General features: G+C 53.7%; 1 protein-coding gene across 5 annotated transcripts; it reads right to left on the bottom strand.

Moving 5' to 3' along the window:
• Window positions 1-2,997: 2,997 nt before the first annotated feature.
• Window positions 2,998-11,792, bottom strand: ZNF683 (zinc finger protein 683). 5 transcript variants are annotated; one of them, XM_064493894.1, is made up of 7 exons: window positions 11,708-11,785; window positions 10,709-10,836; window positions 9,867-10,071; window positions 7,738-8,432; window positions 6,536-6,664; window positions 5,422-5,528; window positions 2,998-4,830 (listed from the first exon to the last, which is right to left on the bottom strand). In XM_064493894.1, exons 2-7 carry the CDS (start codon window positions 10,820-10,822, stop codon window positions 4,764-4,766), a joined length of 1,317 nt encoding a protein of 438 aa, XP_064349964.1. In that variant the 5' UTR covers window positions 10,823-10,836; window positions 11,708-11,785; the 3' UTR covers window positions 2,998-4,763. The 5 variants fall into 5 exon arrangements, with proteins under 5 accessions (XP_064349964.1, XP_064349961.1, XP_010992035.1 ...); XM_064493891.1 differs by having other exon boundaries at window positions 2,998-5,528; window positions 10,709-11,132; window positions 11,708-11,792; XM_010993733.3 differs by having other exon boundaries at window positions 2,998-5,528.
• Window positions 11,793-12,956: the final 1,164 nt, after the last annotated feature.

Here is a 12,956-nt window from a genome sequence, read left to right as displayed (position 1 = left end):
TTTAACTCACCCCTTCACATTCTACATATGAGGAAAGTGAGGCCCAGAGAGGACACTGATGTGACTAAAGTCATACAGTGAGGGCTCCTGACTCTCAGGCCAACTGCTTATTTCCCAGGAGTCCACTGGCCTCTGGCCCTTTGGCACCAGCTGCCCTGGGGATTAGGGGCTGTGTAGGTATGCCTGCCACAAGTGCCCATGGCCTCTGCCCACCCCAGGCTTCCAGAGAGCCTGCAGTCACCTCCCCAGTGCCCTCCCAGACTGAGATTCCCAAACACACCTGGGAGGAGGTACCTGGACACAAACATGTTCCTGGGACACTGACCTTTGTCTACTGTCTTCCCCAGGGGCACAGTCTAGATGTGGCGGTGAGGGGAGAGGGCTCAGGCCCCCAGACGCATATGGACACTGCTCCTCAAAACTAAGGTTTTTGTTCTTGGCAACAGAGGAGCCAAGTCTGGGGTCAGATTCCTCCTAGCAGGGGCCCTTGATCCCAAATGCGCCAATTTATTCATCTATGAAATAGATGCAGCCTCTCATTCCCCAAGGGCTGAACATCTCAAGAAACAGGAGGGTTGGGTGATTAGTGTGAGGGCTGAGAGCAAGTCAGCCTGGGCTTGACTCTCAGCTCTGTTACTTCCTAGCTGCAATACCTCTTGCACCCCATTTGTAAAGTAGGTGTGATAATAACAGTACCTGCTTCCTGGGAGTGCTGTGAAGATGCTATGAGATAATCCATGCAGAGTACCCGGCACATAATGAGTACTCAATTAAACACTAGTAATTATTGATGGTATTCAGGACCATAGAGAGACACATGGCTGCTTGAGCCACCTCCAGAGGAAGCCCTCTGCTCCTCCGGGGGTGGGGGGGCATCCTGTCTCTGTACAATCCATGGCTCAGGTCCCCACTGCAGATGGAGAAACTGTAGCTAGAAGGTTAAAGCCACTGGTCTAGCGTCACCCTTGGGGGCCATGCTAGGAAGTGGGGAAAAGGGGCCAAAGAGAAGGTCAAGCTAAAGGTGGGAGTGTGGCAAAGGGGGTCCCGAGAAGAGGCACTGCCCTACATGTCTCCCTGAGGGGCCCCAGCATTAAGCAGCTGTTTCCTAAGCATCTAGGCCCCATGTTGAGTGTTCTACATCAGTTACCTTATTTCTCACAACAGCCCCTAAGAGGCACTGTTGTCTCCATTTTGCAGATGGGGAAACTGAGTTTCAGAGGTGGGGAGTGATCTGCACAGGGTCACACAGTGAATCCCTGGCAGAGAAAGGAGAAGAGCACTCCAGTTGCCTGACTTGTAAGTCAGGGTTCTCAAGGCCAGCCCAGCCCTTCCCAGAGCTTCTGCTCCCCTCCCCCACACTTGGATTCTCTCCTACCTTGAGGCTGACATTGCTGGTGCTGCCCTGGCCCTGGGCCAGGTCAGGGCAGCTCTGGCCACCCCAGGGCCTAGGAAGGAAGCACAGGGAAGGGAATGAAGTAGCTTTCTCCTCTCCCACCCCTAGACTGGACCTGGTGATGCCCCCTCTCTTTTTTCAGGGCTCACGGGCAGGATGAGCTCCTAAAACCTTGTGGGGAGGAGGAAGTCTGTGTAGCAGCCTTCTCTCTGCTCTCTCCCACTGCACCCCCAGACACAGAGAGACAGGGATGGACTTGGGACCAAAATGGAGACGAGGCCCGTATCAGGGCCAGAATACAGAAAAAGGACAGTGCCCTAATAATTCAAAAGTTCACCATTTGCTGAGGTTCTTCTCCCTATGCCAGGCTTAGCACTACATGTTATGCCTACATAATCTCCTTTAAGCCTCACGATAATCCTAAAAGGTGGGTATTAGTGTCCCCATTTTTCAGATAAGGTAACCAAGGCCCAGAAAGATATAAAGTAAGTGAATTGCCTGGAGTCACACAGCTAGTAAGCGTTGGAGTTAAGACACTAGGATGGCTCCACTACAAAGACTGGTTGGTCATCACCACACTAATGGGGACAGGATGGAGAAGTGCCTTGGCTGCCCGCTCTGTGCACTCTGCCCCCATCCCAGACAATCAGCAGAGATAGAAGTCCTGTGCCTCAGTGCCAGAGTTCCATTCTCACGGCCAGTGAGAACCAAGTCCAAGTGTACACACCACATGGAATGTATCATCATGTTAGCCCAGGAGCATGCGCAGTCTCTTCCCTGCCCTCCTCGTTACTGACTCACCTGCACTACTGACTCACCTGCACCCCCACCCTGCCTCCTCTCAAGTAGGCAAAGGGAGGAGCACTGCCTTCTGGCCTATAGGGCAGGTTCCTGCCAGGCAGGGTAAAGGGAGGGGGTGTGTCTTCCAGGCAGGGCACTGGCAGGCTGTGGGCACCACTGGCACCCAGGCATAGGGTAGTTAGGCCTTCCCCTCCCTTCTCTGTTTGGTGTGAGACAACAGTACAAATCCCTCCCCTCACCCTGGCCCCACCACGCCCCCAACCCTCCCAGGGCAGGCTGAAGACAGCTATGTCATGATAAGATCAGAACAAATTGCCCAGTAACTGCATAGACATACAAACATTTGTGCCTGAGAGCACACCCCACATTCTTTACAGATATAGGGCCTGTGAGCCACTGGGGTCCTATTTGCTACCCCATTGCAGCCATTCAGCTTGGCCATTCACAAAGATTTTTCCCTCCTTCTCAGACGTCAGCTACCAGTGAACCGGCTAGGAGAGATGAATTAACTTGTTCAAGGTCATGTGGTCGGGGCACCTAGGGTTAGGACAGAGCTCTGGGCCCCTGGCTTGCAGTCCTGAAATCTCTCCAGGCAACAGAGCAGCCCAGCGCTTTATGATGTGAGCCCTGGAGTCAGACTGCATAAACCTGTGTCCCAGCTCCACCACTTCCCAGCTGTGTGACTGGGGAAGTGACGTCACCTCTCTGAACCTCCATTTACGTATCTGAATCACACAAAATACCTGATTCGTACAGCTGCTGTGAGGATAAACTGAGATAATCCAGGTAAGGCACCAGGCAAGTGGCAAATAAAAGTTTATTGGTATTACAATCTGGGGTAACAGGGGAAACCTCTTCCTGGCATCTAAGGGTAAATGCAGGGCAGTCTAAGCCAACTTAGGAATCTGTCACACTTGTGACAAAGGGACATGAAGACCAGAGTTAAACTAGCCTGTGATGTGAGAATCAAAGTCCACAGGGGCAGGATGAGCTATATTTGCCTTTCAACAGTCTCCAGAGAGGAAATCATTGTCTGCAGGCTGCCTGCCAGTCTTAGGAAATTGCAAAATTTGTTTTAATGTTTTAAAAAAGCACAGGGACTTTATAAAGTCCACATATCCAAAATCATGGTACACCGATAGGTATATTTTTATGCTCCCATTCATACACGCTCATTTGAACATCCACTACATTCAAGACACACACGCACACCCTTCTGCCCAGGGGCACCCCACGCGGCCCTCCTTCTCCAAACTCCTCACCTATCCTGGGATCTGGCCTCCTCCGGGGTCCGCTTCCCCTTGCGCTCCCTCCGGGCCCCTAGCCTGGCCAGGTGGCGGGCCAAACGGGCCCCCAGGCCCCCGCGCCCCTCGGCCATGGCAAGGGCAAGGTCCCGGGCTCAGGGTGTCGGGTCACCTGACCGCTCCAGGGCCCCGGATCCACCTGGATCCCGCTCATTTGCAGAGAAGCGCCTCCTCCGGCCCGCCTCCCTGAGCAAATAGTGCCCCGCCCGCAGGGAGCGGAGGGCTGGGGGTACCGATCCAGATGCTACCCATGCCCCAGGGCAGAGGGTTCGCTGCCCTGAGGGGTCATCCTCAATCGAGCCACTTTCCTGAGCTCTCGCCCCCCGATGCCCTCACCTCCCCCAGTCCTCGTGGCCCAGTTCTCGGTCCTGTCCGTGCTACTTCTTTAGGCCTCCGGAGGCGACAGTGGCCTGAGGGAGGCTGGCAGCCCCCAAGCTGAACCTGCCACAGGTAGGCGGGGAAACAGGGGCCTGGGGCTAAAACGGGCCAAGAGGCTGGACTGAGCAAAATGTCTTTCCCGCCCCCTCAGGAGGAGGAGCTAGAACGTAAGGGCGGGGCCAGGGGAAGGACTGAGTGTGGTCTTGTAGGTGGGTGGGGCCTAGCCTGAACGGTTGGCATGCTGGGCGGGGCCAAAAAGGGGACGGGGTGAGCTGGAAACCAGGACCGTGAGGGCCGAAACCGACCGTGTCTTTGCCCTGCCATGGTGGACCTTTATGAGCTCTCGGGCCCTGTCCCGGTCCCGAGACCCTACAACCCAGCGGGAATCTCGCCCAGTACCCTGTTGGGGAAGCCAATCTGAAACCCACAGGATTGCGAATGGCGCCCTTGCTGGAAGTTGACCAGCTATGGTGATTATAACCTGGGCCTCCTGCCTCCTACCCTTTCCCACCTGCTGCTGCCTAACTCTAGAGGTGGGGGAGGGGCGCACCTTGCACATTTGAGTGGATCCTCTCGGACTGCAGGGAGAAAGACCATCAGGATGGTCCCAGTTCCCCAGGCTCTCTCTGCCAATTGTTACCTGCCTGCAGCCCCTGTAGGACCTCAACCCCTTCCTTGAGCTTGATACCCCCTTAGCCCTTTGCCCTCTGTGATGACTGGTCCTGACACACAGGGGGCCATGATGCTTCTGGGTCATGAGTGGACACTGACATCCTTGTGATCGTGTCCCTCCCACAGGGGGAGCTCAGATCCTGGCATGTACAGAGGGAGGAGCATGCCCCACCTGATCATGGCAAGGAGTACCAGCTGAGGGGGCACAGTGGCCTCTAGGAACTGTGGGACAAGAAGGTGATGAGAAGCAGCAGACAGACATCTGGGCAGGTGCTGGAACATCTGTTCGGAAAAGAGGGCAATGTGTCCTGTGCTTGGCAGCACAGTCTGCACCCTGCAGAGTCCTAGAAGGCTGGACTGTCCATTGGCAAGCTGAGATGGAGGGACTAGTCCCAGATAGGTCCCAAACAGAGAGTGGAACTCAAACCCAGCCAGAGGTAGATGGCTGCAGGCACCCACCCCATGTGGTAGGCAGCGCAGTGTCTTCCTGGCTGTGTCCCCTTGACCTGCTCCCAGGTTGGGGGGTGTGAAGTTTCACAAATACATAGTGACCTTCCCTCCATTGTTGAAGCTCAGGAGGCCTCAACTCATCATAGAGAAAATCCTTTAATTGCTCTGCCTCTGCTGCCTCCCCATGGCAGTCCCGGCATCATTGCTCAAATTGGCTGTCCTTCCTTTCGCCGGGATGCAGAGGACAAGTTGACCTTGTCCACATCCCAGCCCATCTGCCTCTCTGATGGTGCCGCCACAAGATCTAATGACCCCTGGTGCCATCGGGCAAGGCAGGCCAGAGACGCCAGGGGAAGGTGGGTGTGAGCAAGGCCACAGGGCCGTGGAGCGTGCAGCCGATGGTGCAGCTTCAGGTGAACGTACTGGGTGAAGCGACTTGGGCAGACACTGCACTGGAAGGGCCGGGCTCCTGAGTGCAGGCGCAGGTGCGTCTTGAGGTTGCTGGAGCTGCTGAAGCGCTTGTGGCACATCTGATGGGAATGGACACTGGCGTCACCTCTGCCCACCTGGTTGACTCAGGACCTCTGCTCCCTTTCCCCATCTTAGAAATGCCCTCCTGCTACCTCCCAGTAGTGCAAGCCTGGAAGCTTTCCCCCATAATTCTTCCCTGGGGCCCAGTGTCTGGCACATTGGAGCCAGACAGACTGGGTTAGTATCGTGGTTCTTTTATTCCTTGCATGACCTTATATAGGTGACTTCTCCTCTGTGAGTCTTGCTCTCCTTATTGGTAACATGAGACTATTAATACCTAACCTCATTGGTATGGTGGACTGAATGAGATAATCACATAGAACTCTTGTGTGGGGCTGCAGCTTCAGTGGGCGTAATTAACATTTACTGAGAGCTGCCACATGCCAGGAACTGGTCTCATGCAGTCTTTCCCAGGAACCTGGAGAAGCAGGACTAAGTACTACTCAGATATTACAGTAAGAAAGCAGGGGCTCAGAGGAGGGAAGCCACTAGCCAAAGCTCACACAGCAAGTTGGAGGCAGAGCTAGGATTTGAACCCAGTAGCCCAGACTCATAACCCCTATGCTGTTTTCATTTCTGCCTCTGTAAAACAGGGTAAGAGTCCCTACCCTTCTGACCTCCTAAAAGACGGTGAGGCTCAAAGAGGAGAGAGCTAGCATCAAACTGACATTATAAGCAGTGTTTATATGCTTTGCACACACTATAGTGTTAACCTCCAACTATGATGTGAAGTGGGCAATGGATATTCACTTCCCAGGACCCCCAACTTCATTATTCTCCCCTCACAGACATACATCTCTATTCCTTGCTCCAGGCCCAGGGAGTGACCTCCAATATCACATCACAGCCCTTCCCGACCACTTCCTTCCCTGTCCCCACCCTTGCCTCCCGTCTTGTCTCACTTTTTCAGGATGATTGGGGAATGGAGGCCACAGGTGCCACCCCCAGGGGCCTGGAGCTCCTCACCAGTCTGCAGGAGTACAGGGGAGGGGGAAGAGGGTCTCACCAGGCATTTGTGGGGCCGCTCCCCAGTATGCACCAGGTGGTGCTTCTGCAGGTGGGCGAGCTGGGTGAAGCTCTTCTGGCACAGGGCACACTGGAACGGGCGCTCCCCACTGTGCACACGCAGATGGACCTGAGCCAGGTGCAGGAGAAATGCTGCCAACTGCCCAAAGCCCCCCAGCAGGGCCAGGGATCCTCTTCAATCTCTAACCACTTCCCCACAAGGACCTCTTTTTGCCATCAAAGCCTCTCAATCCCCTTGCCTCTGTATCATCTCCCAATCTACCTTTCCCCAGGACACCTTCACCCCACTCTCTCTGCTGCCCTGCAGCAGGGGAGATGGCAGTGGTCAGCAGACCAGAAAAGGGATACCCCATATGTACACACATACATCTTGTTCAGTGCTTCTCAGGGTGTGGTCCACAGACCAGCAGCATCAGCATCACTTGGGAGCATGTTAGAAATGCAGATTCGCAGGCCCGATCCCAGACCAACTGAATTAAAATCTCTGGGGCTGGGGCCTAGGAATCTGCATTACTAGCTCTCCAGGTGACTTAAGGCTCATTAAAGTTTTAGAACTCATGCCCTAGAGGATCCAAAAGGGCTGTTCTCCAATAACCATAGCGTTTCCTCAATTTAGCAGGTGCCGGATTGCACCTAGTTCCCAGTTTTTGCTGATACGCAGAGATGTGTCCATGGTTGCCTCCTGCTGGACAGTGCCTATAATGACAGCTCCAGCACCAGCACGGATGTGTGGGATCCCACTTGAAAAAGTCTGGTTGTCAGGTCTGTAGTCTACACTCACTAAAATTTATCCATTCCCCAGCCTCACCTTCAAATAAATAAACAAGAGTAGGCTTAACTGGGAATTAGAGAGGATGGTTGTTCAAGAAACGACTTTGCACTAGATGTTGAGAGACTGAGATCAAGGCCTGGCTGCACCATTAGATCAAAGTAATCTTGGGCAAACCCTTCCTTCAGTTTCCCCATTTTTAACTTAAATGAGATGATCTCCTAGGCAGTCTTTTAGTGTGGTGAGGACTCCTTTCTAGAGATGTGAAACTGAGGGTCCAAATGAATCAGCCAAGGCCCTAGCGGTTGCCCTGGAGTTCTTTCTGGCTTTAAGTTCCCTGATTCTAGAACCAGGCCAGGAGGGGAGTCATTGAAGGGAGCTGAGCAGAAGCAGCAGAACCCGGAGGCACGTACCTTAAGGTTGGAGAGCTGCCCGAAGCTCTTGCCACACACGTTGCACTCATACAGGATTTTGCCATTCTCTTTCTTCAGCGGGTAAGGCAGCGCTGCAGAGCCTGCCTGGGAGCCTGGTGGGGCCCGCTTTGCTGGAACCACCCTGCCAGGATGCTCCAACCCTGTGGAGTAGGTCCTGGCAGCTGTAGGGCCTGGATTCTGGGCCTGGGAAGTTTGGGTTTGGCCAGAGGCTTGAGAGGCCCCTGGGTAGAGATGCGGGGTCTCCCCTTGGGCGCTGGAGTGCCCAGGCTCACTGACACTCATCAGCAAGCTGGGCACAGCCATGGTGGTGAAAGAGGTGTCTTGGGGCAGCATGAAGAGTGGGGGACACTGGACAGAGGGTAGACCCTCATAGGTGACCAGGTAAGGTGGAGGCAGGAGAAGTGGGTATGCAGGATAGAATGGGTGGAGGTGGGGTGGGAATTCTTTGGAGATAGGAACAGGCGGGGGGCAGGAGTGGAAAGCCAGGGGGCTGGGGCTCTTTTTATTCTGCCAGGGGCTTGGGGGAGAGCTGTTGTGAGGAGAGAGGGATGGGCAGGGGGGCCCCTCGCCAACTCTTTCCAGCTGGCTTCCCATTTTGTCCCTGCTTGGAGGGTACTTGGCTTTGAGTTTCTCGTCACTGGAGGAGCCGGCATGCGGCCTTGGTGGCTGGTGCCCTGAGCAGAAAACAGAAGATGATCAGGGACCCCTAGTAAAGTTCTGCTCCTCATCTAACCTGCCTGGCTCGGAGCTGGGAGAGAACTCTAGCTTGCAAAGGCATCTCCCCTCTCTGGACTTTCTGGTCTGCAATTGCTCTTGGCAGTAAAAGTGGCTAGTATTTGTGCAGTGAGAAACAATTTCAGGGAGAGAAAACAATTTAAGAAGCCTATTAGACATCCAGGTGGAGAAGTCAAGAGGGCAGCTGGATGAATTGGTTTGGAGTTTAAAGGAGCGATTTGAGCTAGAAACATAAATTTGGGTATCATGGGCCCACGGGAGATCCCATAAAGGATGATACTAGATCTGCTGTGTCCAAAATGGGAGCCACTGGACACATGTGACTACGTTTAAATTAATTAAAGTAAGTACAATTAAAAATTCAATTCCTCAGTTGCACATTTAAAAGGCTGAAGAGGTATGGTATCCAGATAGCACAGGCATAGAACATTTCCATTATGGCAGAAAGTTATATCAAACTGCTACTCTAGATAAAAAGAAGCAGACAGGAGCAGGGAAAGAAGAGGAAGGGGAGAGGAGAAGAGAGGAGGGGTGAGGAAGGGTGAGGAGGGGAAGGGAGGGAAGAGAAGAAGGCTCAGAACCTAGTTCCTGAGCATGAGATATTTAGGAGGTAAGTAGAAGAGAGCTAGCAAGGGAGACTGAGATGCAACAGTCAGTGAGGTAGGAGTTAAACTAGGAGGGGTGTAAAGTAAAATACATATAATATTATATGTATAATATATTAAAATATATAAATATTATATATAAATATTAAAAAGTAGATTGTCTGCTTGGATCCTCATTTATTCACTAAACCAACATTACTGAGCTGTTTTACTCTGTGCTGGGGAAATAAACCCGTGCAGTCTGCCCTCCGGGTCAAGTTGCATAAGGAAATGGTGTATTGTAAGCAATCAACATGGATTATGGAACCCATGGAACATGGGTATAGTGAGATCATACTTCTGTGGAAGAAGAAACCGGCCACAGGGATGTGCCCAAGGTCAGAGAGTTAGCAAGGGCAGAACCAGAACTGCGCCCCCGACTCCCTGACTCCAAGTCAGTGCTCTTATCTTGTAATAAAGATCCCTCTAGCTGAAATGTTCTATGCAGACAAAGCGCCATCCTCAACCCCCGGGGCTTTGACTACACCTACACCAGACCCCATACCCAGGCCTGAGAAAGCCACTGCCCATCTCCTCTGCTCAGGTGTCACCACATGAAAGCCCCCTGAACTTCAAGCCAGAGCTCCAGGCCAAAATGTGGAAGTAGAGTGTGTTTGAGGCTCTGTCCTCACTAGTGACACTGGGTCTCCTCGGTCTCCTGTCCTCAAACCTAACAGTGCCCCCCACCTCCAGCCTCCACCAAGGTGCAGCCCTGTACCCTGGGCTTACTTGTGCTCAAGGCATCCTCTCTGAGACCCTGTGAGGCTGTGCCTAGGGGTGCCGACTGCAGGGCGCACAGGTATAGGTCCAGGCCCTGGGGGCAGGCCAGCAGGGCAGATGTGGCCGGTGCCAGTGTCAAGGGGCACAGCCAGCTCACACAGGACGAGCCATGGGCATCCACTGTGTCTGGAAGTGGCCTGCAGGCTGGGAAGACCTGGAGGGCAGGGGGAAGGGGCTTAGTGGCTGGGGGCTGGGACTTCTGGGTCCCTGAGAAGGTCCCACTCCTGGTTTGGTTTCCAAAGAGAGAGGAGAAGCAAGACCCTTCCACATATACCCACCCACCATGTCTGTCACTCAAATGGCTTCCCCTCCCTCATCCAAATTTCCTCCCTAGGGAGTTATACCCCCACCCCCAGGATTGCCCTCCTCTGTCCCTAGCCCTGTTCTCCCTCCCACCCATCCTTCCTGATCACCCTCACCCCACTGCGTCTCAGATCATCTACTGTGTTTTGAATGGAGCTAAGGGTGAACTTGGAAAAACTCCTCATCAAAGACTCTAAACCCCACAGGATGGTCCTGAGCCCCACCGCACCCCAAGGCCTAGGTCCCAGACGTATAGCCAAGCTTCCAGCGTGGCCTTGACCCTTCTCATGCACGGGAGAGTCTGGTCCCTGGGGTATAGGAGAGGGTCTCTGGCCTCTCAAGGGCACATCCCCATGATGTGGCAGGGTGGGAATACTCAGGACCAGAGGAATCTAGGTCCCTTCAGATTTCCCCACTTCCTCCTAACGTCCTCTCCCTCTTTCCATAAGTAGCCTGGCTTCAAGGATAGGGCTAGGACCTCACCTTACCTGGTCACCTTGGCAGAGCTGGAATTCCAGGCTGGGGGACAGGGAGCCCCTTGTGCTGCCAAGGAGCTTGGTCTTCTGGCAACAACCCAACTCTGGGGCACGTTCTCCCTTCATGCCCCCGCTATCTGCTGGGAAGACAGATCAATCCCAGGTGAGCAGCAAAGGTCCTCCAAATAGGAGCTTGGCTTTGAGGACTGGCTGTCCCATGAAACCACCATGTGACCTTGAGCCAGTCACTACCCCTCTGACCTCAGTTTCCCTATCTGCAAAATGGGATGATTAGACTGGCTGGCTGATATAAAAGGACTCTCTCAGTGCTGACATTTAGAAGCCAATGATGCTCTCCTGGTAGGTTCAAGAAGAGGACTGAATGGGGGGATTAGCCAATCAGAGGTGAAGAGCAGAGCTGGCCTGATCCCCATCCCTGGAAGAGAGAGGAGAGAGGAAGGTCCTTATGGAGGTTACTTCCAAGTGAGCTCAGAGATCTGAGGAAACATTTCAGACCTCCTCAAGGCCACAGGGAATTGAGAAGCTACTCCCTTCCATGCTGGGAGGGATTCGTGACTCCATGACTCTACCAACCACAAGCTCACCAAGGGTTGTCCCTGCATCTCAGCTCATTCACACAGCCTTTCTGGGTAACTGAGGAAGCCCCAGTGTCCCGCTACCCAGACTTCCCAGGAGAGAGTGGGCCGAGTCCCCTGGTTCTGACTGGCCTACAGGTGGCCATGTCTCAGCTGTCTGTTCAGTCAGTACCTCACTTCTCTGCTGCTTTCACCAAAGGCCACACAGCACGGGGAACACTGGTCTCGGCAAATGTCCCCAGGCCCTTCCTCTTCCCCTCTTGAAGCCCAAGTGCCCTTGGGGCCTGGCACCCTCAAATGAGTGTCTCAGCCCTCCAAAACCCTGTCTCTTCTCCCTCTTTCCAGATTCCTCCCAGCCCTGCCCCAGGTCTTAGAACACCCCAGAAGGAGGGGACGCCTGTGTGAGGCTCTTCACCTGGTTCTGCAGAAGTCCTCGCTGGCTGGAGGAGGAAGCAGGTGGGCAGGCGGGCAGCCAGCTTCTGCCTGTGGCTGAGGCCCCCGTGCGTGTGAGATGACAGGAAGACACTACATTAGAAGTTGCCACAAATAGGAAGAGGGGGGCAGGCAGGCAGGCAGAGGGCCCTGCAGACCTGACAAGGGCGAGCCACCCACCAGCCTTTACCTCCCCAAGACAACTCTGCAGGAGTTTTGGACCACAGTGTACTGGGGCTACTCAAACTTCAGTATGTGGGGGTGGGATGGGATGGGGGTGTTAGCTCTGGCTCTCAGAGGACCCAGATGGCTGAGCAAGAAAGGGACAGAGCAAAGCTCAAAGACTGGAGATGGGGTCCTTCTGGGGATGGGGATCCAGCTGGGACAGAGATGGCAGTGATGATGACAGGGAAGACAGTGACAGTGATGGCACGAACTGGAACAAGCAGAGACAAGAGCAGGCAACTTAGGAAGATACAGGGTGAGACAAGGAAGAGAGCAGAGATCTGATCTCACAGAGCAGAGGCCCAGGAGGCAGCAAGTACATCTTCCTCCTTGTCCCATCTCTGATCTCTCTATCCTGGGGAATACTTTTTCTAATTTGATAAAATGCCAAGGCCCCCACTGGGCAAGAGATAATTCAAAGACATTGCAAAATGCTTGTAAGGCATGACTCGGTATCAAAAGGGAGGCCCCTTAGGCTAGAAACAGCTTTTCGGGCTGAGCACTTTGATCATTCCTGTGAGCAGAGGGTGGGTCACCCTCGGGCTTCCCACAAATTCTGCTCAGTTGGTGTGTCTGCAGTGTTTGAGCCAGTGTGACAGTCCCCCAGGCCTCAAACTCCACCCTGGCATGCCCCGTCCCCAGGTGGTCTGGAACATACAGGGACATCTTGAACTCTCCACTGTGGCAAGGGGCATGTCACTCTGCCAGCTTAGCCCCTGGCCGGTATTCACTTCCACTCTGACCTCCATCACTTCCTATCATTATTTACCCATATAACTGACCCCTATGTATCATGAGTATCTCAAGGGCAGGGACCACTCTCTACTTATTCTTGTTTCCCATGTAGACATTTGTCAGGTTTTTTAGATGTCCAGCATCTGGAACCTTCTCCCACCTGAGTCTGGAGGGAGGCAGAAGGCATATTACACTTTTATAGCCAAAATGACCACATGCTTCATTCCGACCTCCCTGCCCCAACAAGTGATGCAGGCACATGACACGGACCA

This window comes from Camelus dromedarius, chromosome 14 (assembly GCF_036321535.1).
Source record: "Camelus dromedarius isolate mCamDro1 chromosome 14, mCamDro1.pat, whole genome shotgun sequence".
NCBI lineage: Eukaryota > Metazoa > Chordata > Mammalia > Artiodactyla > Camelidae > Camelus > Camelus dromedarius.
This window is presented reverse-complemented; position numbering and strand designations above follow the sequence as displayed.

Excerpts from the sequence above, each read along its gene's own strand:
- ZNF683 (XM_064493891.1), bottom strand. The coding sequence starts at position 10,822 with ATGAAGGGAGAACGTGCCCCAGAGTTGGGTTGTTGCCAGAAGACCAAG. Across the intron at positions 8,433-9,866 it reads AGAGGATGCCTTGAGCACAA|GGCACCAGCCACCAAGGCCG; the intron begins GTAAGCCCAGGG and ends TTTTCTGCTCAG. Across the intron at positions 6,665-7,737 it reads GGCAGCTCTCCAACCTTAAG|GTCCATCTGCGTGTGCACAG; the intron begins GTACGTGCCTCC and ends CACCTGGCTCAG.